This window comes from Pseudoliparis swirei, chromosome 24 (genome assembly GCF_029220125.1).
Source record: "Pseudoliparis swirei isolate HS2019 ecotype Mariana Trench chromosome 24, NWPU_hadal_v1, whole genome shotgun sequence".
Classification (NCBI taxonomy): Eukaryota; Metazoa; Chordata; class Actinopteri; order Perciformes; family Liparidae; genus Pseudoliparis; species Pseudoliparis swirei.
The window spans coordinates 18,270,900-18,295,729 of NC_079411.1; the positions used below are offsets into that span (position 1 = coordinate 18,270,900).

At 42.7% G+C, this 24,830-nt stretch overlaps 1 protein-coding gene across 4 annotated transcripts in view; it reads right to left on the reverse strand.

Annotated features, from left to right (window-relative positions):
- The window catches only part of LOC130190009 (phospholipid phosphatase-related protein type 5-like), a 55,468-nt gene extending 31,800 nt beyond the window's left edge, over positions 1-23,668 (reverse strand). The window contains exons 1-3 of one of the 4 annotated variants that reach the window (XM_056409111.1): positions 18,659-23,668; positions 16,682-16,892; positions 11,517-11,627 (exon numbers count right to left, since the gene is read on the reverse strand). In XM_056409111.1, the coding sequence (XP_056265086.1) occupies positions 11,517-11,627 (111 nt within the window). In that variant the 5' untranslated portion in view covers positions 16,682-16,892; positions 18,659-23,668. Of the gene's footprint in view, positions 1-7,307; positions 7,377-11,516; positions 11,628-16,681 lie in introns of those variants that run through there. The other 3 variants (XM_056409110.1, XM_056409112.1, XM_056409113.1) reach the window with 3 other exon arrangements.
- Positions 23,669-24,830: the final 1,162 nt, after the last annotated feature.

Sequence of the window (24,830 nt, forward strand, 5' to 3'; positions counted from 1 at the left end):
GTGAACACTTTTCACACTAATGCTGTTATTTGACATTTCACTTCCCACCCACATGAACAAATAACCAACTTCCTGCACACTTTGCTGCCACAGCCAGTTTGTCTAAATATGAATAAAGGTCAAGGCAACTTCAAGTTGATGGTTTCTAATTAGCACATTCTGCACAGGTCACCTTGGAATATTCATTTGCATAATAAATTATCTCTAAAGTGTCGTCTGCATGTGCAGCATGAAACTACTGACACGTTTAAGCCGCAAAGGGGAGGGGGGGGGGCACGTAAGGCCGACATGAAATCATTCTGTCACATGACTCATCTCCAAACAGGCTGTTTACCCAGGGTCTCAATCACATGGCAGCCATATAGGTGATTGTAAGTTGGAGGAAGTAGACAACTTTTGTAGTTTATTGTCCCCAAAAGCCCCTGGGTCAAATTGGTACTATAGCTTTATGGTGCTTTATTGTACTCTTCCAGATTCAGTCTCAGGAATCCGTCAGCTCAATCCAACTCCGTGATCATGTGGGAAATCAGGCTAGCAGACAACGTTTAAGACAAAGCACCTACGGTCACAAATCGCCTCATCGAATAGAATTGTTAATTGAGGAAAAAAGGCATTAGAGTTCTATCCATACGGTGTAACCAGACACGTCATTTATCCACACCCTCGAGAACAACTCATCCATGGTTTATTGATTTGATGCTCCTATTGGCAGCAAATAATCATTTACCGCTGTTACACATCACTGTTAATGGAGCAATGTTTAAGGTTTGGTTAGGTACAGGGAAACATGGTAGATACAGGGAAACATGGTAGTTACAGGGAAACATGGTAGTTACATTGTGGTTGTATTTATCGTTGATGATCTGTATGCGTGAGGAATGAACAGCAGCCTCCCGTGTTGAGTTGTGATGCTTCTATTGACCCATCCTCCTTTTGAAATCAGCGTTACACCTCGCCAACAAAATAAAAAACAACGGCGGCCGTGGTTGTCGGAAGGCACAACATACCGCAAGGTTTCAAAAGGCCCGTGGATGTTTTCTTTGACAAGAACCAGATCGCTCGAATTGCAGCAAATGTAGATTTGGGTGATTTTGTATGATTCATACAAATTTGGTGTTGTCACCTTAAAAATCTAAAGTGGTTTCACCGACAGGCGTGACAAACGAATGATTTCACCGTTCTGCAAAGTAACCCAATTTAATTTAACATTAATTTGGCCACCAGAGTTTACAACATAAGGCAGCTTTACGATGCTGACCCCGTTCTAGATGACCCAGTAAACTCAACACACTTATCAGGCCGCGCAACTCAGACTCAATGCTCATATTAACCTCTGCACTTTAGGCAGCAAAAGCACAAACAAAATCTAAGAGAATATTACGACACAACGTGACAGAAACAATCCTGCACTCAAAAACCCTTTAACCAGAAAAGATGAAGATAAAACGTGACAGTAATGAAGTGTTATGGGGAGGAAGAGGGCGGCGAAAATTGACGTGGCCATCGCTGATGTCTCCTGGGGCCCAAACTGTGAGCTGGCACATAAGTGTTGCATGTCCACCCTTTGGCCCGTGTGGAGCGGCCAGATGGCGGGAAAGTCAACTGATAAAGTCAAACATGTTTACAGAATGTGAGAATGTGAGGACGGAGGCCGGTGTTGAGATGACAGCCCCCTGCTGGGAGACGACGAATGTCACGCTGCTCAGGATAAACAGGAGACATGCTGCTTCATTTTGCTCTCAAAATGTCGGATGTGTTTTATAATGAGCACTAACTCCCATGTTGAGTGAGTTGCGCCACTTTTTGTTCGTCCCTCCAAGTGATGAAATATAATATTCACAGTTCCCATACCCCCCCCCCTTTTTTTTTAAAGCGCTCGAAGATTAAATCACCACTAAAGCGTATACGTCATACGTCGCAGTTGTTATATATTCAAAGTGTGTTGATTGATTCACATCAACTCATGGGTTGAGTGAAAATATCCACCTAAAAAGTTGCTGATAGCTGCCTATATAATGCATAGGAGCGTCACTGTGAATTAAAGTTTAAAGCTAGCCAACTCTTTAGCTCGGCACACATAAGTAAATGACATCATTCAAATGTCAAACGGATTTAAAACAACAATGCATTTGGTCTTTGGAAACAGAAACGGCGTACGTGTTTATTTGCATTTAGGGCAGGAAAGTGAGATTCAATCACAAGTGGAAGAAGAGCACAATTACATGAGCATTTTTTAAATACATGGTATGGTATTGTATAGAATAGACAAAGAAAAAAAAGGAATTCTACAACACTTGAGTTTATCCTGATTGAGGGCGTTTTTTACCCTCATCACCTAAACTCCCTCTGAGTAACTGGTTAATTAAAACATTTAATATATGAACAGCCATATAAATCTTTGTACAACATCTTAAAATATAAAATCAGTTTCTATATCTCACGAAACAAAGTATCAAGATGGTTTAAAAAATAAAATGCAACCAATACTCTATATAGTTTTGATGGGACACTGAATAAATCAGCTTTTATTTCCAAAACAGTTTTCTTCCCCAAACTGTCTAATTTCATCATTTATACGTTAAAGTGTTTATTATTGTAATGTATTTGTCAACAACTGTAAATTTTCATCTGAAGACATATTTTTTAATTTGCCACCTGTTGTCATGAGCCCACAGGAGGATTAAACACATATTTTGCACACTTATTGTGTTATAAACCATTTATTAAATGTTATAAGTCCCTTATGAATAGGGACTGAAAATAATGCGTTGGCAAACATAACTGCTGAGAAAATCAAGATCTCCTCTTCTTCAATTAAACAACATTATTCTCCCGACTTCATTTAACTCATTCTGCTTGTGCTCATAATCAGCTCTCAAATTAAGTGACATATCAAAAAACATAGAGCATGGTGAAATAAGCACCTCTGTGAGCACATGAGTGTCAGGTTGGTCTTCACAGAGTTAGTCATCAGCACACAAAAAAACAACCCTAAATTAGCACGAGACGAGGCTGCAACACGTCTCCTCCTTTTTCGTGTGATTTGGTTTCCTGAGCTCACATAATCACAAGCGCACGTGATTAGAGCCGGGAATATTTTACCACAGCAGAGGTTTCATCTCTCTGATTTCCAGCAGATGATTAAGAGGATTTTTAGACCGCAAACACACACATCCAGAAAGACACAAACCACTGCACATAAATGAGTGAACCCCCCGCACCCACCCTCCTCTTACACATACTCACTCATCTGCATGAATAACATGTAAATGATGGACACCCCCCCCCCCCCCCCACCACATCTAAAAACCAGCATATCATTGAATCAACATGGATAACAAGCAAATGAATGGCCTCGACTGCCGCCTGCTGTCACCAGATTGTACTGCAACACACTGAGCAAGACAAGCGAGAGACAGATGAGCCGACTGATGGAAGAAAGTGGACGAGCCAAATGGGGGAGACTTAAAGAGAGGACCGGGAGTGAGAACGGGGAGGAAGATAAACAGACGGATGAAACCGTTAATGAGACATTAGTACATCGCAGATTACGCGTGGTAGGGCCGGCCGTGCCGCTGGGAAATAAAACCGAGGAAGGCGCCAGAGAGGAGAGAAAACAAAAAGGGCAGAGGAGGTGAAAGAGAGCAAATGAGGATGTATGAGAGCTTGAAGTGGAGTGAAATGTAAAATACAAAGAGGGAACAAGGGAATAGGAGAGGATCAAAGCAGGCATTCATTTTCAGGGCACCCATAGGCCCTCCCCCCCTTCTCCCTCGCTTCTATTCCACCTCTTTTGTTTGTGTATTTTATCTTAAATTCATCAGCTCTTTTTTCTCCTTCCGTGATCTGTCAAGAAAGATCTTAATCTCTTTATATCTGAGGCACAAAACTTTATGGCACCGTTGTGTGTGGTCACCACGAGAACTAACAACAATCACCATTTTCTTGTAATACTAGTCAAATGACCACAGAAAACAGTTATGTCTGTTTTACTCCTCCTCATTTTCTATAATCTACAGCCTCTGCTTTGCTCCCTTCACACATTCTTCTTCCCTTTCACTTCTCCCTCCCTTTGTTGCAGCAACAATCACATAATCCTCCAAAATCCTCAGTCCTCAAGCAAACATACCCCCGCATCCTACAAACGAAATAAAAGCAGATGTAGGCTCACAAAATACAAACATGTTCCCTGCAGTGCAATCAAATGATCCATTGCAGAGGCCTCTGCTTATATTTATATACATATATATGTATTTATTTGTTCTTATTATTTTATAGGATTTATGTATTTTTATGGTGTTTCTTTAAGCACAGGCAATTCAATAATTTCCCAGACACGTTTCACTTTGATGTCATCTGCCTGAAAGCTAGAAAGGATGCCATTTTCATAAATGGCAAATCTTGATTTTGAAAATCTGAATTTATGTGTTGACATCAGCGAGAATTAATCTGCATTTCTGAATCCTATAATTGTAGCTCAAAAGGAAGCAAGGGGCAAGATTATATCTTACATAATCAATTTTATTTTAGAGACTTACTCCAGCAAAGATCTTATATCTATTTTATGATACGATAATTTGGCCACGTTGCTGCTGCCTATATATAAGAATCAGTGATATATATATATATACAGTGCTGCCGCTAGCCATGTTGGTGCCCTAAGCATAACTCCTTCATGATGCCCCCCCTAAGATAGGAAATGGAGGGACCCACGGCGAGCGGCGGGGGGGGTCTCTTGTTCTGCCTGTTTTGTGATATACATGCCTAAAAGGTGCCTAATATTTCTAGACTGAAATAATATCGTATAATTATTAGAACTATGAGGATTTTTTGTTGTTGCCTATTTTGTGGTGCCCCCTCAGGACTTGGTGCCCTACGCACAGCGCGTAGTGCGCATTATGGGAGCAGCGGCGCTGTAAATATATATATATATATATATATATATGGGGTCTCCCGCGCCTTCATTCCTCCTTAAAGTTATAACATGTGGGAAGCAGCAGCTAACAAGTGTTTCAAACATCCGCCCAGAGTGCAGAGAAATCCCAGCGCAGCAGACAGGCGGGCAGGAGCTATTCATGGAGTCTAGAGAGAATGAGTGGGAAAGGGAGAGAATAATGTAAAAATAAGCCATTACTCTGGCTGTGTCTACTACCGCACACTTTACGTAGTACACTGCAATATAATTCAGTGCACTGTATTGCAGTGCACTGCGTCGCTGATAAGTGCAAATGGAACACTTACGTTTACCACTTGGCGGAAGTGACGGACGCAAATCTGTTCACGGCACCCGCGAAATTAAGCCGGGAGTGACATATGCAAATCTACTTGCCATACCCGCGAAACTCAAAGTGACAAAATGAATGCACTTCTTGCCCTATTTGTGTCCCTTGTTTACCCCTTTCTCCACCCCATGTGGAAACTGCGATACCTCCACAATCGCGGCAGGAGCCTCCGTGGTCTACCGCTTGTGCTACCGTAGCATCTCATCCGCCATTGTTTTAGAAATAAAATGAAAAGCTGGCGAAAGGGCTCCTCCTCTTCCGCTACGTCGCCAAGATGGCGGCCGTTTAGGGCGAGTAGTGTCCATCGTTTTACACTACATTTTTTGCCCGTTTGCAGTGCACCATCCGGGTACTTTCAGTGCACTGAATTCTGCTGGTTTTTTCAGTGGCGCACTTCGAACACTGAAAGTCAGTGCTCAAGTGCTCAAGTGCGCGGTAGTAGACACAGCCAATGTCTTTGTGGAGGTGTGCGCACGAGTGTGTGTGTGTGTGTGTATGTGTTAAAGAGGTAGGGGACACATTTTTATAGAATGAGCACAGAAACTAACACTGGAGAATTAATGGAAAATATATAAACGAGTCTAAGGTAACGTGTTCAGGGACGTGAGGTATTATTTTCTCCGACGTGGTGTATAAATTACCCATGAAAAGGTTAAAGACAACCATTAGTTGTATTAATAAATGTCTTCAAGGGATGATGTATGAGAAGTTGAGCTGCTTCTCCATCAAAACGTATATAACGTAAGAACTTGTAAGGCGTCTCTAGAGTTAGCGTGGAAGAGAGCACTACTTGAGTTTAGTCGGCATATTTGGTGCTTGGATACGGAGAAATTGTGAGTAGTTTGTTTGGGGGGCGGGGGGGATCTCTGTCTCGGCACAAGTCAAGCTGTTCGTAACAAAACATATTTAGCAAAGAGTAAACACATGGAGCAAATATGTTTCTGGGAAGTATAACATGTTCTGAGGCAGTATCAGAGCCAGCAGGGAATACGGATGAAGTGAGCGCTAAGAGAGGAAGATGCTTTGTTGTAGGAAACTGTAGGCCTGATGCATTTAGGATGCTGTTCATTATTGGAGCAATCGAGGCTGTGCTGCCTTCACAGCTCAACCAAAAAAAGACGGAAAAAGATGTCAGAGGCCGTCCATGCTGATACACAGCAGCAGATAGCGTAGACTTCCGGTGTATCCTGAAGTTGCACTAAAAAGCATGATCCTCTGCAAGACATGAAATCCAACAGAAGAGTGGTCTGTAATCCTTCAGAACCACCCTGTCTTCTAGAAAGTATACGTACTGTGTGTATGTACTAATTTTGGCAACGATTTCAGGGAGGAAATGTATTTGCCTTGTTTGATTATGCTCAGTGACTATGCTTTAACAAAAGGAGTAGGGAGATGTTCAGGTTGCAATCATTCTATTTTACACTGGCTTTTGACAATGTTGTTCACATACAATACACGGCAGCACTCACAAAGACTTCTAAACAAAGTTTCCTCCATAGCTCAGGGCTAAACAAAAGTAAGCAGAAGCATAACCGACATTGAACGGTTCTCTCTGGTCATTTAAATAGTAGCCTACTAATGACAATTATTGTTATTTGTTACGATGACCACACGTCACTTGGTCCGCAAAGTGATATTGCAGAGTGGACGCAGCTTCGTAGATGGATTGCTAGCTAATTATCTAGTTAGCTTGTCCTTCTACGGTTGTATGGTTAACAAGCTAGCTAGTCAACTAGTTAGCTCTCCAAAAAAATTGCCCAACAAAGTTGTCACTCATCTAGCAGTAGCAATGTGCTTTTTTTACGCAATGGCAAGCACAGTAAGAAATGACTGAACAGACACAATCTAGAGTCCAGTGATTCTTAACCTGGGTTCGATCGAACCCCAGGAGTTCTGCGAGTCGCTCTCAGGGGTTCGGCAGACACACACGCAGCGTTTCCTCTACCATTATAACAGGGTGACCCGCCCCCCTGTGATTTTCACTTTAGCGCCAGATTACAACAGAAGTGATTTACGCTTCCCCACCTTGTTCTTTGATGAAACTAAACGGCCGTATGTTGTTGATCGTATCTACACAGCGGCATGTCATTTCTGTCGCTTCTCCTGGCTCTCTGTATTGCCGGCGGCAGAGCTCCGCCCCCATGCGCACAGTAACATGCGCAGACACGTGCACACACACAAGTGAGCAGGCTCCCGCCAGCCCGCAGAGAGCGGCCAACATGACGCGTGAAAAGTAAACCGATAAATCAGAGTTTTTTTTTACGTTCCCAAGGTGGTGAAGATGGGACAAGTAGTTTCGGTGTAGCAGAAAACGAGTTGAAACGTGGTGGGGCGCGAGGGGAAATGCAGATTATTTTTGAATTTCAAGACCTTTTTTGAGAACTTCACATATTACAAAGTACACAGACATACAACTAAGTCATGAATAAATAAAGACCGAACTGCCTGTGCTTTCGTGTAAATGTTTACGTTACGGCATTAACATATTCCCTGGAGTTCTGCTGTGAGGTGCCACTTATCAGTCAATCAAAAAGAAGAAATGGGCTACACAATAGGCAATCAGAAAAAAACGTATCTGTTGTATCTGGGTAAGATTTAATCCAGCAACCAATGAAAATAAAGCATCCTGGATAGATATGTCACTCTTGCCTGTCTTCAAAACTTGAGAGCCCTGTTAATGACATGTGGTTCAATTAAGTTCTCACTCTCTTAAACTTTAAATCTTGAAATAATGTGTTGTGTTTGTGCGTGTGATTTTGTGTGGTGATGTAAACTCAGCTGTCATAAAAAGCAGCAGGAGAGCACCTTGTTAACCTCTTGGTATACTGCATGTTCAAAACATCATAGCATTGTTTGTTAAGGCTGCTCACATAGCATTTATCACTTTATTTGCAGGCCTAGGAAAAGGACCCTCTCAAAAAATTTCCAAACAGCTCTTTGAACAAGTAAGATGTATTATAAAGAATTTAACATAAAGACAGGACATTTATGCAATAGAATTAGGCATGTTTTTGTAAATGAGAGTAGAGTTATTAAAAAACATTTTAATTATTTAAGGTAGCTAAGATGCCTCGTAAAAGACCTTTGCCAGGCCAGAATGCAGGGTGCAACATGGGTACAACGCCACATTAATTCAAATTTACTGATATTTGAGCCACCAACGTGTGTGGCTGCGTGCGCGGCAACATTTTGGTCACCCCCGACAAAATCTCACTCCAAGGTTTTTTGAAAAGTTGGCAGCTCTGTTGTAGTCACTTTGTAAGTCATCTTCAGTACAGCTTTTCTCAGCAGGTCAGTCTGGCCTAGATCACACCAACTCCCCGCCGTCCTCCCATCCAGCAGTGTCCAAAGCCCATCAGGAATCACTCAAAATGACTTTTTAAAGAGGGCCCTTTGAAGCTTTGCCTCTGTCGGGCAGCGGACTAGTCCCCCGTGTGGCTTCACAGCACAAAAGAAGCAACAGCAGCAGCATGGAGTGAAAACAAAGAGCGAAAGACATGGGGTGAGATATATTGAGATAGGGCAACTTATCTCCTTTCCATTGTGCTGTTTTTCATCCAATGCAACCAATAGTGACCCCCCCCCCCCTCATTTTGTATGGGAAACCGATCTCTCGCATTTGAACCAAGCAGAAGAATAAAAGTGATGACTATCGGAGACGGAGGAAGGACGGTGGAAGAAAGACACATGGAAAGCGGGGACAGAGGGGAGGGAGAGATAGAGTCATCAAAGTTAGGAGACGGCAGACGAGCCTTGAGATTCAAGCAGCGATGAACTGACAGCGGGACCTGACCGAGAAAGAGGAAAGAGGGCCAGAGACGGAGAGTTGGATTGTGAGGGGAAAAAAGAGGCAAAGAGTGAGGCAAAGAGAGAGGGAGGGAATCGGCGACAAGATCACAAGAGAGGAAGAGGCGCAAGATTGTGCGTTTGAAAGGAAATGGGTAATGAGATGTTAATGTAACAACAAAGGAGCGAGTGCCCTCCGGGGGGAGCTACACTACAGCAAGCTGCTTCAGTGTGAATCACATTTTAAAATGCCCTTTATTAAACTATAGCAATGTACACAGGTTGATTCAGGCTCATATATTTGTGATAAAAACTTAATTACTTTCACATCACCCCACCCTGTTTGAACAACATAAAAAAAAAACAGAGAGAGGGACGATTGAGGTGACAAAGTGGTAAAGAAACGAGGCGCTGAGAGGGCATCAGAGCCTTGTAACACCTTGTCCACAGGAGAGAACAGTTCATGTTCATGACACCCTCCAGCACGCGGTACGAGGTGAAGGCGAGGACAAGTGGGGAGAACAGAAATGAGGCGTTGGGGGGCTGGGGAATGAAAAGAGTGAAGAAGAGAGGATGGAGACCCGTGGGGGAGCATGAGGCTGAAGAAGAAAGGAGGCATTGTGAGTGGGAGAGGAAGCTTTACAAGTAAAGGGGAATAATGGTGAGATGCATCGTGCAAAAGATTACCCAAGAGAATAAGTGCAGGAAAGGAGTGATGTGGAGGATCTGTGTAAAAAAGAGTGACTGGGCAGTACTCAAGAGACCGTCAAAGATAATACTGCAAGAAGTGGGGGGGGGGGGGGGGGGAGCGCCACTGACAGGTATGTTGTAAGCCTAGAGATATTAAAGACGCACGATGAAACAATTAGAAAGCTGGAAAATCATTATGACAATTCCTCAAGAGAAGGCTGAGAATGAAGAAGAATAGGAAAATGAAGAAGAAGAAAAAAGCAAGCTTAGCGCCGTGCATAAAACCCCCAGGGGATTGTGGGAAGTCTGCACTATGAAGAAATGCGGCAGGAACAGAGAGGTGTGTGATGAGGAACATTGTTATATGGAAAGTGTGGCAGATTCACATGTTGGATGAGTTCACAAAGGGAAGATGAAAAAAAAAAAAAAAAAGCCATACTGTGGTCTCAAGAAGATGTTGTGAAATATAGGAAGAATCCTTCAGGAAAGATGCAGTTTACCTCAGTTTGTGTCAACCGGTGGGCCGGAATAACGTCCATATTGGTCCTCAGCTAAAGCTGAACTTCTGACTTTTCACAAACCTCAGACTTTAATACTCAAACCCGAACAAGAATGCAACACAACATCTTTAGGATGAATTAAAAAGCAAAGGTTATTAATGTCATACCCCTCTGCGTATTCAGCTGTCGTTGCTGTAGCTCACAGGACCTGCAGGCTTGGAGCCCGTTCGCGGGGACACGGCCTAATTGGGTTTCCGTTCTTAATTAGGCCAATTAATTAGGCAACGCAGCTGAGAGCCGAGGCCATGAGCGCTCCATCAGGTCATTTAGGGATTACAGGGAGAGGGGACGAGTCGTGGGAATAGTGGCGGAGAAGAGGAAAGGAAACAAGGACTTTTATGAGCAAAAAGGTCACTTGAGAGGTGCCTTTGTTGCGAGAATACCTCAGCAATAAACCCCTTCGCTCCCTCGCTGAATGTTATCTATAAATGTTTCATAGAGTGATGGTAATTACCCGTTTGTAACAATTCTATCCAATCAATCACTGCTTCTTTTCGGCGAATTGAAAACAGAGCCGGCTAATTCATGCAATTTCCCGACTGACTCGCAGTGTTGTTAATCTGCCACGAGAAACATGCGAAGTGATGGAAGAAAGACATTTGAAGAAGAGAGGAAGAGGAACATTCACAGGCAGAAGGCTGTAAAATGTGCTTTCATGTGTCCATCAGTTTGCTCCGTGTGACTCCAAGTTCCAAGAGGTTTTTCTAAATCCTCCAACCCCAGCAGATTGTACAGCCAACTCCTCATTTCTGCCAACTGTACACTATCAGCACATGAAAGCCTGAGATGTAGGATACGTCCAATATGGCAGACATTGCCTTCAGTTGTTATCGGGACAGCTACAAAACTACGCTCCCATACCACTAAACTACACCTTGAGGGCAATGCATCATGGCCGCAGTTTTAAACACGTTGAACATTGTAACTTCATAAATAGCTAAATAAAACCACTTATTTTGGCTTTCAACAAGTATGTTTGTTATGTTATGTAAATCACTCACTTATCTTGACTTGATGAATGAGGGAAAATTGTAAAGCATTTTGGAAAGTAAGTAGATTCTAAAAAAGAAAGGCGCTCCATGCATGCTGTACATTTACGATTGCTGGTGCAGAACGACGAAAATAAATGAACAAACCACCTTCAGTGTTGAGCTCGGGCTCAACAAGCGACGACAACAGAATGTGTCCGAACACTCACCTCCACAAAGAGGAAGCAGGGCACGATGTAGGTGCTGGTCTTCATCAGGCCGATGTCTCCAGGAAGACTCCTCATCGGCCTCCTCTGAGCCGCCAGCTGGCTGTCGATCATCTGTGGGGGGGTCAAAGGTCATTGCAAAGCTTTAGTTTACTTTTGTGCAGAGCTACTGTGCAGTAGGAACACTAATTGCTTTTTTTGTGTTTGGCAAAAGCCAAAATTGCAAATGTTAAACCTAACAATGATTACAATCCATTATCACACAAGCACAAACATAATGAATAAAGATGTGAATCAAATTCTCAGTTGGGAGGAAAGAAGCCTGCATGTGTTGGATTGTGCTTTGTTTGTCCGCAGCTAATCACTCCCACACTACTGGACCCAGCATTCAAATATTGTCCGTGCCCATTTCAGACCGTGGTTGACTCCTGTGAGTGATCAACAACTGTCTCAGCAGCAAAAAGCATTCCCAGCATTTGGCTCCGGTATAAAAAAAGCCTCACCGAGTCTGTTGCAAGCCACGTTTGGGCCTTTGTCGTTTGCTCAATAACTGACATCCATTGAAATGTTGTTGTCCATAAAAGTGTCCAGAATACTCTATTTATCTCTGTGCCTATTTGTTCATCTTTGGGTTTCATAGTCTGTTAAATCATAAGAAGAAAATAATAGTTTGTTCAAGAATTGATTTTTTTACCAGATGAACCTCTATACATTTTTATTTGTTTGCCACCAAATATGTTACGAATAAAAAAAATATACAAAAAGCTGCACGTGTGTTACATTAATGCTGCCGCTTTTGGAGAAGCAGGGCAAAAGTTGACGCCATGCGATAAAAAACTAAGCAGTGGAGACACGTAACCAATCACATTTAATCAAGTTGTACGTACAGTTCAGATGCACTAAGTCTAATCTACAATTCAGAGGGAAATAGTGTACTCTCTATTCTTCTACAAGTATCAGGCAGCTGTAGTTACTGGTGACTTTGCAGATATAGATTATCAGTACAAAATATAATTAACTAAATTATGATGTACATGGCGCCACCTAGTCGGATCAAACCTCCACAGTAAACACTGCGAGTCCAACCACATGCGGTCTTCATTGACAACGAGCACTCTATACCTCTAGTGCAGTGGTCACCAACCTTTTTGAGCCCAAGATCACTGACCTCCGCCTTCATGACCGGCAAGATCTACCTATTGAGGCGTTGAGAGAAAACGACGGTCCAGACTGGACTTACAACTTTTTATTTGGCCTAATTGTCATTTTGGTCCAGCGTTCAAATTGATGTGACCAGGAACACAGAATTTAAGTGTAATATAACAAGTAAGATATTTGTTAACCGCACAATATATGAACAAGAAAAAACACATTTGCAATGAGCAGCTGGATGAACTACCAATATAAATGTTGTATTTATTTACATTTCGTTGCCTCTGTACCTGGACTCTAGCAATGACAATAAATTGAATCCAATCCAATTACAACACAACACTGACAACATGATCAGTCAGTGCAACTCATGTAAGTTCAGCTCTCATCATAATGCCATCAAGTCATGTGACTCCAGTCAGTGTTATGGCTGTGACTGAACTCTGCATCTATGCTTTTTCAAATAATAGAATAAATACAATTGCAATCACTTTCAAGTAAACCAGATTGCTCCATCAGACAAAGACAAAAAAGCTCAATGTTGAGCTTTTGTTTTGAAGGACAACAGCAGAAAAGCCCAACTCACGGAGGTCAGACCTGGCAAGTCGCCAAGAATCTCGGCTGTCGCGCATGCGCAGGCGTAACCTGTTAATGCCTTAACGTAAACATTTACATTAAGGTACAGGCATTTCAACATTTATTTATTGATGACTTAGTTTTATGTCGGTGTACTTTGAGCTTGTGTAATATGTGAAATTATCAATAATGGTGTTTCTCTTTTTCCCCCTGCGCCTCACCTGTAGTGGTACGTTCCCCTCTTACGGGGAGCACAGCTGACAACACGGCTGTCAGAGAACCCGTTTTCAGGCGTTCATGAATCAGGCGGAGATGTTTTCTGACGTCAATCTTCCAGTCAGAATGAAAATGTTTCAGAAGACACTTCAGAAAATGTTCGAAAACAAGGAACAATCTGTTTCTGAATTTATTTTCATTTTATTTTGGAGATCGACAGGGAACGTCTCCGAGATCGACCGGTCGATCGCGATCGACGGGTTGGCGACCACTGCTCTAGTGCCATCCATCCATTAGTTAACAAATAATCACGTCTACGAGCACAAAGAGAATCCCTTTATTATGTGTGTCTTTAATACGCACGCCTAGTTGCCAATGCAGAGATGACACACACACACACACACACACACACACACACACACACACACACACACACACACACACACACACACACACACACACACACACACACACACACACACACACACACACACACACACACACGCACACGTTGGTCGGCAATCAAAAGGAGGAGAACTAGAGTGGAAACAGAGGAGCGAGCGATGATCAAAATCAAAAGCCTGACAGAAAGAGATAAGAGAGAGAGAAGTCATGATGCAGACTCTTCAGACGTGAGGAGTGTAAGGGGAGTGTCAGCAGACTCAGCAACGGGGAAACAACAGCAATCGGGGGATAACAAGTAGAAGTTGGGGGGGGGGGGGGACAACCAGCCTCAGCCGTTCCAAGTGGGAATAGAAGGAGACAGGGTGGGGGATAGTGGGGGAAGTTAGCGCAGCGCGAGAAACGCTCGCAGGCTCCCGACATGCAAATGACGGCACTCGCGCTGAATAATGTCCGCTCTCGTTTTCATTTTGAGGGACGCTTTATTCAGAATCCTCTTTGAATCAAACAGCATGTGCAGTTTTTCCAAGAACTTTGAATTTGTGATTGTATCAATCATGAAACAAGTGCCCTCAGCAGTCTTCAATATCATTGTATTCATTCAGAGATCAATCGGTTCTCCTCTCAGATATCGGGCCTAGTCCCTTATCTCCTTGACAACAATGGCTGACTTTATGGCAGAGGGCAGATCTTGGCGGTCTTTGTCAGCTCTTTCTCCTTCTCTGGTGGCTCCTGGTGAGAGCGTTAGGAAGCAGATGCACAAGTTTGGAATGTGTCCAGGTCTCATCGGCGATCCAGTGAAATACATTTGGGATGTGAAACAAGGACAGAAACTGACATTATCAACAGGAAATGAGATCGGAGTCTTCAAGAGCACATTTTAAAAGTGAAACAGGGTTTTTTTCTGACACAAATACAAGAATCTTCATCATCGTTCGCAAAGAAGACACAAATTGTATATTTGAGGAGGGCAGGAAAAGATTACGATAAAATACTGATGCAACATATTTTAGGAGCATCACAATATATGCATTTATAACTGAAGCATAAAGATGTAATAATCCCAGTAAACCCAGATTCATCATCACGGCCCTCTATTTAAAGCAGGGGTCAGGAACCTTTTTGACTGGGAGAGCCATAAAAGCCAAATATTTCTAAATATATTTCATTGAGAGCCATATAGTATTTTTAACGTATAATAAATTAAATATGTCTTGCTTTTTTTTATTTATGCGACTTCTGGTCGCATTCTGGTCGGTTTTTTTTTTCAACTCAAAATTGTCTCGGAGCCATATGCCGTCACCGGAATAGCCAAATATGGCTCGCGAGCCATAGGTTCCCGACCCCTGATTTAAAGCATCAGGTGAGACTTGACAGAGTCGTTCTGATATCGATACCAGTATCGTAAATTCCTGTTATACAGCCAATAATGCTGCATCCCTCATGATGCTACGCTATCAACAACAAATCCGCGGCGACATCTTTAGGAGGGGATCTTTAACGTTAGTGGTTAGCATCCAGCGGGTAGCGTCGTCCCGCCCGGCTAGATAACGGAGCCGACAGCTACGAAGGTTGCATTGTAAATTTAAATGATGTGTTTAAGATCTGTTCAGTATAAAATTAGTAGTGGACAAAAGTAAATTATCCCGTAACCATGATGTGTTTAATTAAATCTTGTTCATATTTAGGTTTTGACAAGAAACTTGAATAATGCAGTCGTTTTCAAGCAGATGTGTTCACAGCAATATGAACTAGATATTATGAGGGAATCATTTATTTATTTTCACGCACTGGTATCAGATCGGCCGATAGCCAAGTTATCAGAACGGTATCTGGCAAGAAAAAAATGGTTTCCATACATCTCTTCTTGTTAATGGCAGCAAATTAAATGTCTGAAAATGTTCCTTAAAGAATCATCACGAGCCACAAATACAGTATTTCTGTCTGTGCATCGTACAATGTTTAGCCGAGTGACGTGCACACGCAAGCGCAGTGTTTTAAGTGTGTTAATTATTCATGCTGCGGTTAATATACTTGTTCTTTCCACTATTGCCTGTCTTCCTCATGAGAAACGCTACCCCACTGTTACCACTCTAGTCCAATATAAGTACAAGCTTCTGCTATTATCGGTCCTCGGCTACAGCATGAAGTGCTTTGATTAGTGAAACGGCATTTTTTTGCAAGAGAGGGTTGTACAAGTTGTGGCAGAAGATAAAGGGGATTGCAAACACACACACACACACACACACACACACACACACACACACACACACACACACACACACACACACACACACACACACACACACACACACACACACACACACACACACACACACACACACACACACACACACACACAGGAGGCTGTCTCCCTTGAAGCACCCGTCTCCCAAAGCAGTGAGGAGCAATCAGGCGTGTGGTTGGCATGACTGATTGTCTCTTGTGTTGCCGTCCATGTTGCTCACTCTGATGTGCATCCTTAAGCTCAGGCTCATTCACACGCACAAGTGACTGCCATCGCATTCCATGAGAACTGGGCTGTCGGTCCAACAAGTGGTGCTGCCCAGATGATGCCTGTGAGTGTGTAGAGAGAACATCTTGCAGATAATCCCTCTTGTGCTTCACCTCGGGGTTCAACTATTTGGGTCGCGGTGATGCACAATCGCTCGCTCGTGCACACGTGCACGCACGCACACCCCCACGCCCCCCCCCCCTCCCACACACACACACACACACACACCTCCACCCACACACACACAAACACACACACACACAGTCTCTCAAACTGACAGCAGCAGCTGGTTTGTCAGAACTCTCACCTTAAATGTCTGTCTGTTGGAAGCAGTGCCGCTGCACCGTGACCGTCGCCTCCTCCGGGTCTCCGTCTCTAGAAGGATTTGCTCCAGCAGCGGACTCCCATTGTTTGGTTACGCCGTGGTCTCCGTTTCTTTTTCCTTTTTTGTTTTTGTCGCTTTCAAAGCAAGACCACCCCTCACTTCCTCCGCTCCGCCACTGAGAAGCCCATCGGCGCTGAGTGGGAAGAGAGAGAGAGAGAGAGAGAGAGACCACTGCCAGGCACCCAGCCTCTTGGCAGCCTATATCTGTCTGCACTGTGTTGCTAGGTTGCTAAGCTAAATATGATGATCTTCAACAGCACTTCAAGGCTAATTAGTCAAGTGGAGGGATCCACAGGCTTGGTGAGGGAGGCTTCTCTGCGTGGTTGCCGGTGGATACGAGGAGAGAGTCTGTGTGTGTGCATCTGTACGCTTGTGTGTGAGAGAAAAGAGAAGGAGAGGCAAATAAGAGGAGGAGGAAAGCATTGAGAGTGGGAAGAGGGAATAAGAGAATACAACAGCTGGAGAGGAGACTGAAAGCAGAAATGAGCCAGAATGTGTATGAGAGAGAGAGAGAGAGAGGGGGGGAGAGAGAGAAGGAGGGACTGTATGTGTGTCAGAGTCTGAGGCAACACATTGGCTAAAATGGGAGTCTGTGCACCGCTTTGATACTGGGAGACACCATGTGAGTGCACAGGTGTGTGTTTCTGTGGGCACTTATTCGGACATGGACAGACAAAGCAGGGGAGGGGGGGGGAAAGCCATGCGTGATCTGAAGGTATAGTGTCAGTGTTTTGTGTTTGTGTGTCTCAGCTGAGCCGGTACCACGATCCAGCTCCGCTCTTTGGACAACAGACAGCAGGTTAATGACGCATCGTCAGGTGTGAAAGTGGGACGCATCCTGCGCATGGCCCGATGTGGGTCAGAGGCCCCCAGGTACTACATCACCAGCAGCTTTAGGCTGTGTGTGTGTGTGTGTACATCTGTTTAGAAATAAAAGGTGCTAGCAACAACCATATAGGTTCTAGTTAAGAGTCTGAACATTATGGGTTTTAGTTAGAACCATATGGTTTCATTTGTTCCCCCTGGATTTGTAATGGCACCTTAGACCCACAAAAAGCCCATGACAAATAATTTCTTCATAAATGGTTCTGGGTAGAACCTCAGCCCTCTAGGAAGAATCCGCTTGGAACCCTAGACTTCCTCTTCTTCTGTGGTGGTTATCTTTATGAACCAACTCCCGATATTTGCTTAACCATATTTTTGCTTCGCTAGGCAAATCAGCTGCTAGACGTAGATTCATATTTACGATATACACAGGAGTGGTGTTAATTTTCTTATCTGACTCAAGACAACAAAGCAAAGCGCATTTTCCAAATGGGAAAACTATTTCTTTAACCTTTTAGGAAAGTAAATATGATATCTTCTCATACCTAACCCAAAAAAGTATGACAAATCAACCAGGACGATGACACCCCCATCCGTTGGCGTTGAATTTGAGCAACACAATTATGGTGAAGTTCACAAATCTGAGATTTGTTTCTCAACACATTGCACATAAATAATTACCAAAAATGTGAATTGAGACAATTTTTTGGCACTTGATTGTGGAGTTGGACCATTTTGTTTCGGGTTTTTGGGGCGGGCCTGAAATCATGGTTAGATCACCACAGCCAACCGTTTGCTAGCTAGCAGTGGTGTCCCGGCCATTCTGGTATACCAGGACAGATCCTGGTGGGCCACCGCATTGGTTTTGTCCTTGAACCGGAATTTAAGAGAACTATCAGCAGAATAGGTGGCCAGACAAAAAGGTACGGCATCTCTCTTGCCCATACACATTTGAAAACACATTTACATTTGTTACAAAAGACTAATGTGTAAAGAAAAAATCTTCTAAAAGCTGCACACCCTCTCGCTGCACTCAAATCATTCACAGCTAGAAAGAGAGCACGGACCACTCACTGTAAAGTGTCTTTTTTTCCCTGATTGAATTATGGATAGAATTCCATGGTCTGACGGATGTCATAGTTCCCATGGCAACGTGCTGTAAGGACAAGCAAGGAAATGTGCATAAAAGTGCCCATACAATGCTGATGAAACAAGTGGCAATTAAAAAAGGCCAAAGAGCCAAATGAAACCCGTCTGTCGTGGGCTGGCACAAAAACACACTTGATGAAATATCTCAATGCTGTCTGGGGTGACCAAAAATGTCACTGTCTCCAAACGTAGAGATTGATGACAAAGAGGACTTCAGTGAGGAAATTAGCTTAAACATCAAACATTACACCATAAATAATGTGTAATCACTGACATTGTGATCAACAGCTCAACATGTAAGAAGGCAGTTAAGAAGCAGGTTAAGGTGCTGTAGGTTTTTCTTCTCTTGAATAGAAGGGAAAAGGTCAGTCGACTTCCGGTAAGCGCTACAACAAGATGGACGGGTGGTGGTGAGCTCCTCAGAGTCGGTTATTCAATATACCTCCGATTAATATAAAGCCGTACATGTATTATACTAAGTTGAATATGAGAGGATGGAGATTGCAAAGGAAGTGTAAGTCTGACAAGAAAATGAGTAAAAAACAAGAAAACACGGTTGTTACCGAAGTCGGTTATCAGGAAGACGGCGGCAGAGACGACACAGAATCAGCTGCAGGTGAAGAAGCAACTGTAGTTCACCAAAAGGTGCTGCCGGAAGGCCTCGCACAACTGTCTGAGGAACTGAGAGGATTCAAACAAGATGTGAAACGGGACCTTGGTGAATTTAGAACCGATGTCATGAAAACTATGAAAGAAAACTTTAATGAGTTGAAGCCATACGCGAGCTGCAGAGTCAACACTCAAGCATCTCCGAGGCACGAACCCGTATAGCAGACCTGGAATCAGTTTGTCTGGAGATGAAAGAGGCACTACTAACTTCAGAGGAACCAAATCGGTTATTGAATTTGAGATCGTTCATTGAATTTGTAACCGAGTTGTTTAAAAACAATCTTAAAAAGCTTCCCGGGGCTCCAGAGCCCCGATTCCAAAGCCGGCTACGACCTCAACCCCAAAATCAATACTAGTTAGCTTTTTACAGTTTTGTGTTAAAGAACTGATACTTAAGAAAGTGTGGCAGCAGAAGATTGAATTGAATGGCAAACAGTTGTTCTTCGATAATGATGATGCGCCGGTCAAAGCGGTATTGAAGGAGAAAGGAATCCGGTACCAGATGCCCGATACCAAGATGAGAGTGTACTGGGTCACCGGACTGAGGATCTACAAAAGCGCCGACGAAGCTGCACGGGACCTGAATAAAGGTTGGGATAAAGGTGTCGGTAACCTCCACCGCAGCTGCCGTGGAGGAGAAACTGAATGAGCTGTTGCCATGGAAACGTACCAACGCCACAGACAGCACAGCCCAGCGTGCGAGAGAGAAACTCAGACGGAGCCGACCGCCTTAAAACAATGGACTGAAATGAAGTAGACCAGATAAGAAATGAACACTCTGGATCTGAACCGGGTTCTCTCCTTTCTACTCATTATACAACTAAACTGGGAAAAAGGCTATGTCACATTGAAATAGTCAATAGGAGAGACAGAGCCATAGCTTTAGTTCTCTTTACTGCTAACAGCTCATTTTCAACCAGAAGTCTGGAGTTTGAGGTCTATTTTGTTGTTGTTTTTCTTGTTTTCTGACTAGTTTGGCAAGGTCTCTCCCATCTGAAATCACGAGGGAGGGGTCCTACAGTAGAGAGGAACTTAACTCTCCTCCTACCAACAGGGAACCCAAGGGATGGCAAGTTGCACCCTTTCCTTCTGAAGTCACTTTGTTCAATTCATGTTTTTTGGTTCATGTTTCTTTTTGGGTACGTTTAAAACTTAACCTTAGAAACACAAAATGATGGATAACAATATTCATGTACTCATTTAGAGGTGTATATGAAACGGCCAAAGGCCAAGAGTCAAATATGAAAAACTACAGATTGGGAAGAATAAAGGAGGCGTGGCATAACCGTCGGGCATATTTCCATGCAGCTCAAATTAGACGAGCAACCTACTGTGAACCAACGATTATGAAGCAAAATGGAAAAACCTCTAATGATATGTAGAAGGAAGTGAAATTCAAAGCCTTATTGGAAACAGAAATATAGCAAATGATTTACTTGAACAGATTGACGCTGTCACCCGATTTACATTAGAGACGTGGTTCAAATTGGTACGAAAATATAAATTTAGAAGAAGAGCTCAAGCTTCTGCGATGGATAGCCTGTGATAGACATTTTATTCCAGGTACTCTCAATCATAGATTTAAACAATAGATTTCATATGGAATAACAGCAATATGTACAGTTATTAAAGATGGAAGTGTCGTGAATTTCCAAGAGCTGAAAGATAAATATTAACCAAATAACCAGCACAACTTCAGAGACATACAATTAAGAGACTTTTTTGACAGAGAAATAAAGCAAAAAATTAATTTGGGAAAAAATGGGATGATTAGAGCCATAATAACAAATATAGAAACACATCAACTTTATATCGAAATTTGATGGAAAAATTAGAAAAAACAACATTGTATGTAAAACTGAAATGGGAACATGAACTTGGTGTGAATATTAGAGGATGAATGGTCGAATATTTGGAGGATACAACAATCCTCAACATCTGCATGAACTTAGATCATGTATTACTCCCCAAAATACAAGCAAATGTCTATAGTTCAACCATGTTGGAGGAAATGCGGGCCAGTAAATGTAGAGCATTCCCATCTATTTTGTTTATGCCCGAAATTGTACAGTTTGGGGGAAATGTCCATAAGGTTATTGTCAAAATTCTGGGCTATGACACACCCAAGTTTTGTATGTTTCTCTACTTTGATAATATGACAACAAATACTGTGTTAGGGGAAGACAGGTATCTGCTGGAAATTCTGCTAGCAGCTAATAAAATTGATATTATGAAGAGATGACACACGATAGAACCACCGTCACAAGATGGATGGTTGAAAATTGTGACTGATATATATGATATGGAAGTGTTAATTCACATAAAAAGAGCTCAAGAGGAGCAATGTCCTGAGAAGTTGGCGAAATGGATGATGTTTACAAGTCAACAATAACACAAGATAACACTTTCTCAGGATTTAAAGGCCAAGCCGATTTATTTATAGATCGGCTTGGCCGAATGTGCTCTATAAATAAATCGGCATAGCCTTTTCACTTTTCTTTTTGAATAGAGCAAATAATGTAAAGAAATTGCAGGGAAACTCAATTTGCTTTACATTGAAATAAAAACAGAAGAAGAAAGGTATAAAAGGAGGTCCACGATGACTAAAAGCACCATTACCAGCTCCTTCTTGAAAGTCCACTAACGCCATACTCCATTAAACAGCTTCACTAATGTGAAGCCATAAGTGGCAGTGCCTTTAAAAGCTCATAAAAGATGGACATTTTCCCCAGATACAAGTTCTTTTTTTCAACAACAGCACCTAGTTTCTGCAAGGAAAAAGAAACAACTGCAGTTTATATCACTGACTATATTAATATCTGTCTTTTTCAGCCTCTAAGGGAGCATCTGTATTATCCGCCCCATCACTTTTACCCACACGCTGCCAAGTAGCAGCTCTTCCATGACGGTTGACGGAAATGTCTGGTCTCATAGAGTAAAATCATTCTGGTAACTTAAAGAGTGAGAGGAGTTGTCAAAGTCAAGGGGGAAAGGTCAGACACTGCAAGTAGAGCAAATATCCAGAGGTACGCATGTGTAGCCTGCAAGTATCTGAGACACACACTCGCACAACTGTGTGCAAATACACACAATTACTTTCAGTATTTTTACAAAGTTCTTTCAACCAGTCTCCGTGTATCCAATGCGCTAAGTATTGTGGCGTATACGGTGTGTAGTAAGGAGTCACGTAAAAGGTATGGAGGTTGGGCTTGTGGAGTGGCATACAGCGTAGATGACTTTCATGCAGGAGGTCAGAGTTCGTCTCCTGTCACACGTCAGCAATTAATAACACAATCTTTCCCGAACGGTAACCAAGTGTTTTAGTGGCTAAATCGCAACTATGGGTCAGTGGTTAGCAGGTCCGTCTTTCAATCAGGGGGTTGGAGGTTCAATCCCCGCCCTAGTCGATGTGTCCTTGAGCAAGACACTTAACCCTGAGTTGCTCCCTGTAGCTGTGTCTACAGTGTATGTAACAGGATTGTAAGTCGCTTTGGATAAAAGCGTCAGCTAAATGACATGTAATGTAATGTAAATCCTAACCTTTCACAAAATAGGGTAAAATGCCACTGTACATGCTACATGCAGGTCATCCGACAGCAGACAGTCAAACTAGCTGGTGAACAGCAGCTTGGTGTTGGCCGAATGTGTAAAACAGGCAAATGTGAACATGTTCACCATAGCAACTAAAAATGTGATATATCTCAGTAATGTCAGTAATGTGTCTTTAGTGGCCAGCGCCACAATCTTTACTCTAATCATAGCCATGTGACGAGCTGGTCTCGCAAAGGTGAGATTTAAAAAACATTGTGATTGGACGCAAAATGAAAAAAAGCATTTTGGACAAACATTCATTCTAAATGGGTTTTTAATGTGAGGCTCAGGTTCTACCATGAACCATTTGATTCTGAAGAATCCTCTTTAAAGGGTTCTTTGAAAGACTAATGGTTCCATTAAGAACCATATTCATGCAAAGAACCCTTTGTGGAAGAACGTCTTCTTCGAGGGTTGTTGTGTGAACCGTTGCTTTGTTTTGTTCATCCTCAAGGCCACTGTAGGTAATGGTTCCCATGACATTTTTGCTTACAAAATGTTGTTAAAAAATGGATGAAAAACCACTGATTTTTACTTTTGTATGTATGCGAACAAACACAATTGCAGAGACACAAATGGTGCCCTTTTCTACAGTGTGCTTCGAAAACACATACAAGCCAACAAAGAGCGGTGTTTAGAAGGTGCTGGTAATGGCATGCATGAACACACAGGCACAACAGCACATGCATGCAGGGCATTGTTACCCAAACACCCACACACACACACACACACACACACACACACACACACACACACAAAAGAGAGGGAGGGACTGTTTTTTTTCCATTTAGTAAAAGGAAAAGCTGTGTGATACGAGCCTGCGCACTCCCACTTTCTGGCTGCTCATATGAAGATGTTCTCTTGTCTTGGGGAATCAGAAGTAGGCCGAGTCAGTGGATGTGCTCATTTATTTCATACACCATCACTGTGGACGACAGCAAAGGACATTCTCGCTTCAAATGGCCCTATTGGGGAATTTCAGCCGTAAAGTAGCAATATTTAGCAATATGGGATTATAGAATACGGCAGAGTTCAGCTACAAGATGTAATTCATGCGACTAAAACAATGACCATCTCGAAAGGTCGATGGTACTTCAGGGGTTAATACCCTATATTGGGAATTGAGAAAGCAATTCGTCGTGAGAAAATGTGCCTGAATTATATTGTGGTATTTATAAAACAAGAGTAGGTTCTAATGGAGTATACATAAAAATAGGTTGGCCTAGATGTACTTGGAGCTGTAGTAGATACTAGAGTAGCTGGACTGTGCCCTTGGTGTGTCCTCGCCTTCGCTCACAAACAAAATGTTTTATCTTTCCCACACCAGGGTCAACGTCGGTATTATTTTTGTCACATGACGTAAAACAGGACACTTCAAGGTAATTGTTTTTTCTTTTTTTGGTGTGAACAGTACAAATGGAAAAATACACTCCTAACATATTCCTTCCTAAACAAACATTGCAACGAATGTACACTTACACATCTAAATGGTGTCACTGTGGAGAGGCTGGAAAGAAAAACACAAAAGAACACAAGATAGTCTCCTGAAAAATAAAAAAACAAAGTGAGAACTGACATCCCAGCACACCCGGATAGATGTGTTGTGTGTAGTGTTCGACTGATCTTTTCAAATTAGAATAACACTCTACAGAAACCTACTTCAAGGATACACAAACGCCAGCGGCTTGAAGGTTTAGAGCTCCACAGAGGACGAGCAGCCAACGTGGATTTACAATGGATAACCAGTGACTCTTTCACAAAGTAGAAAGAAGTCTTTAAAGTAAGTCGCTTTTCAAACCACACCTGTATCTTAATCCAAGACCTACTATCCACCTGT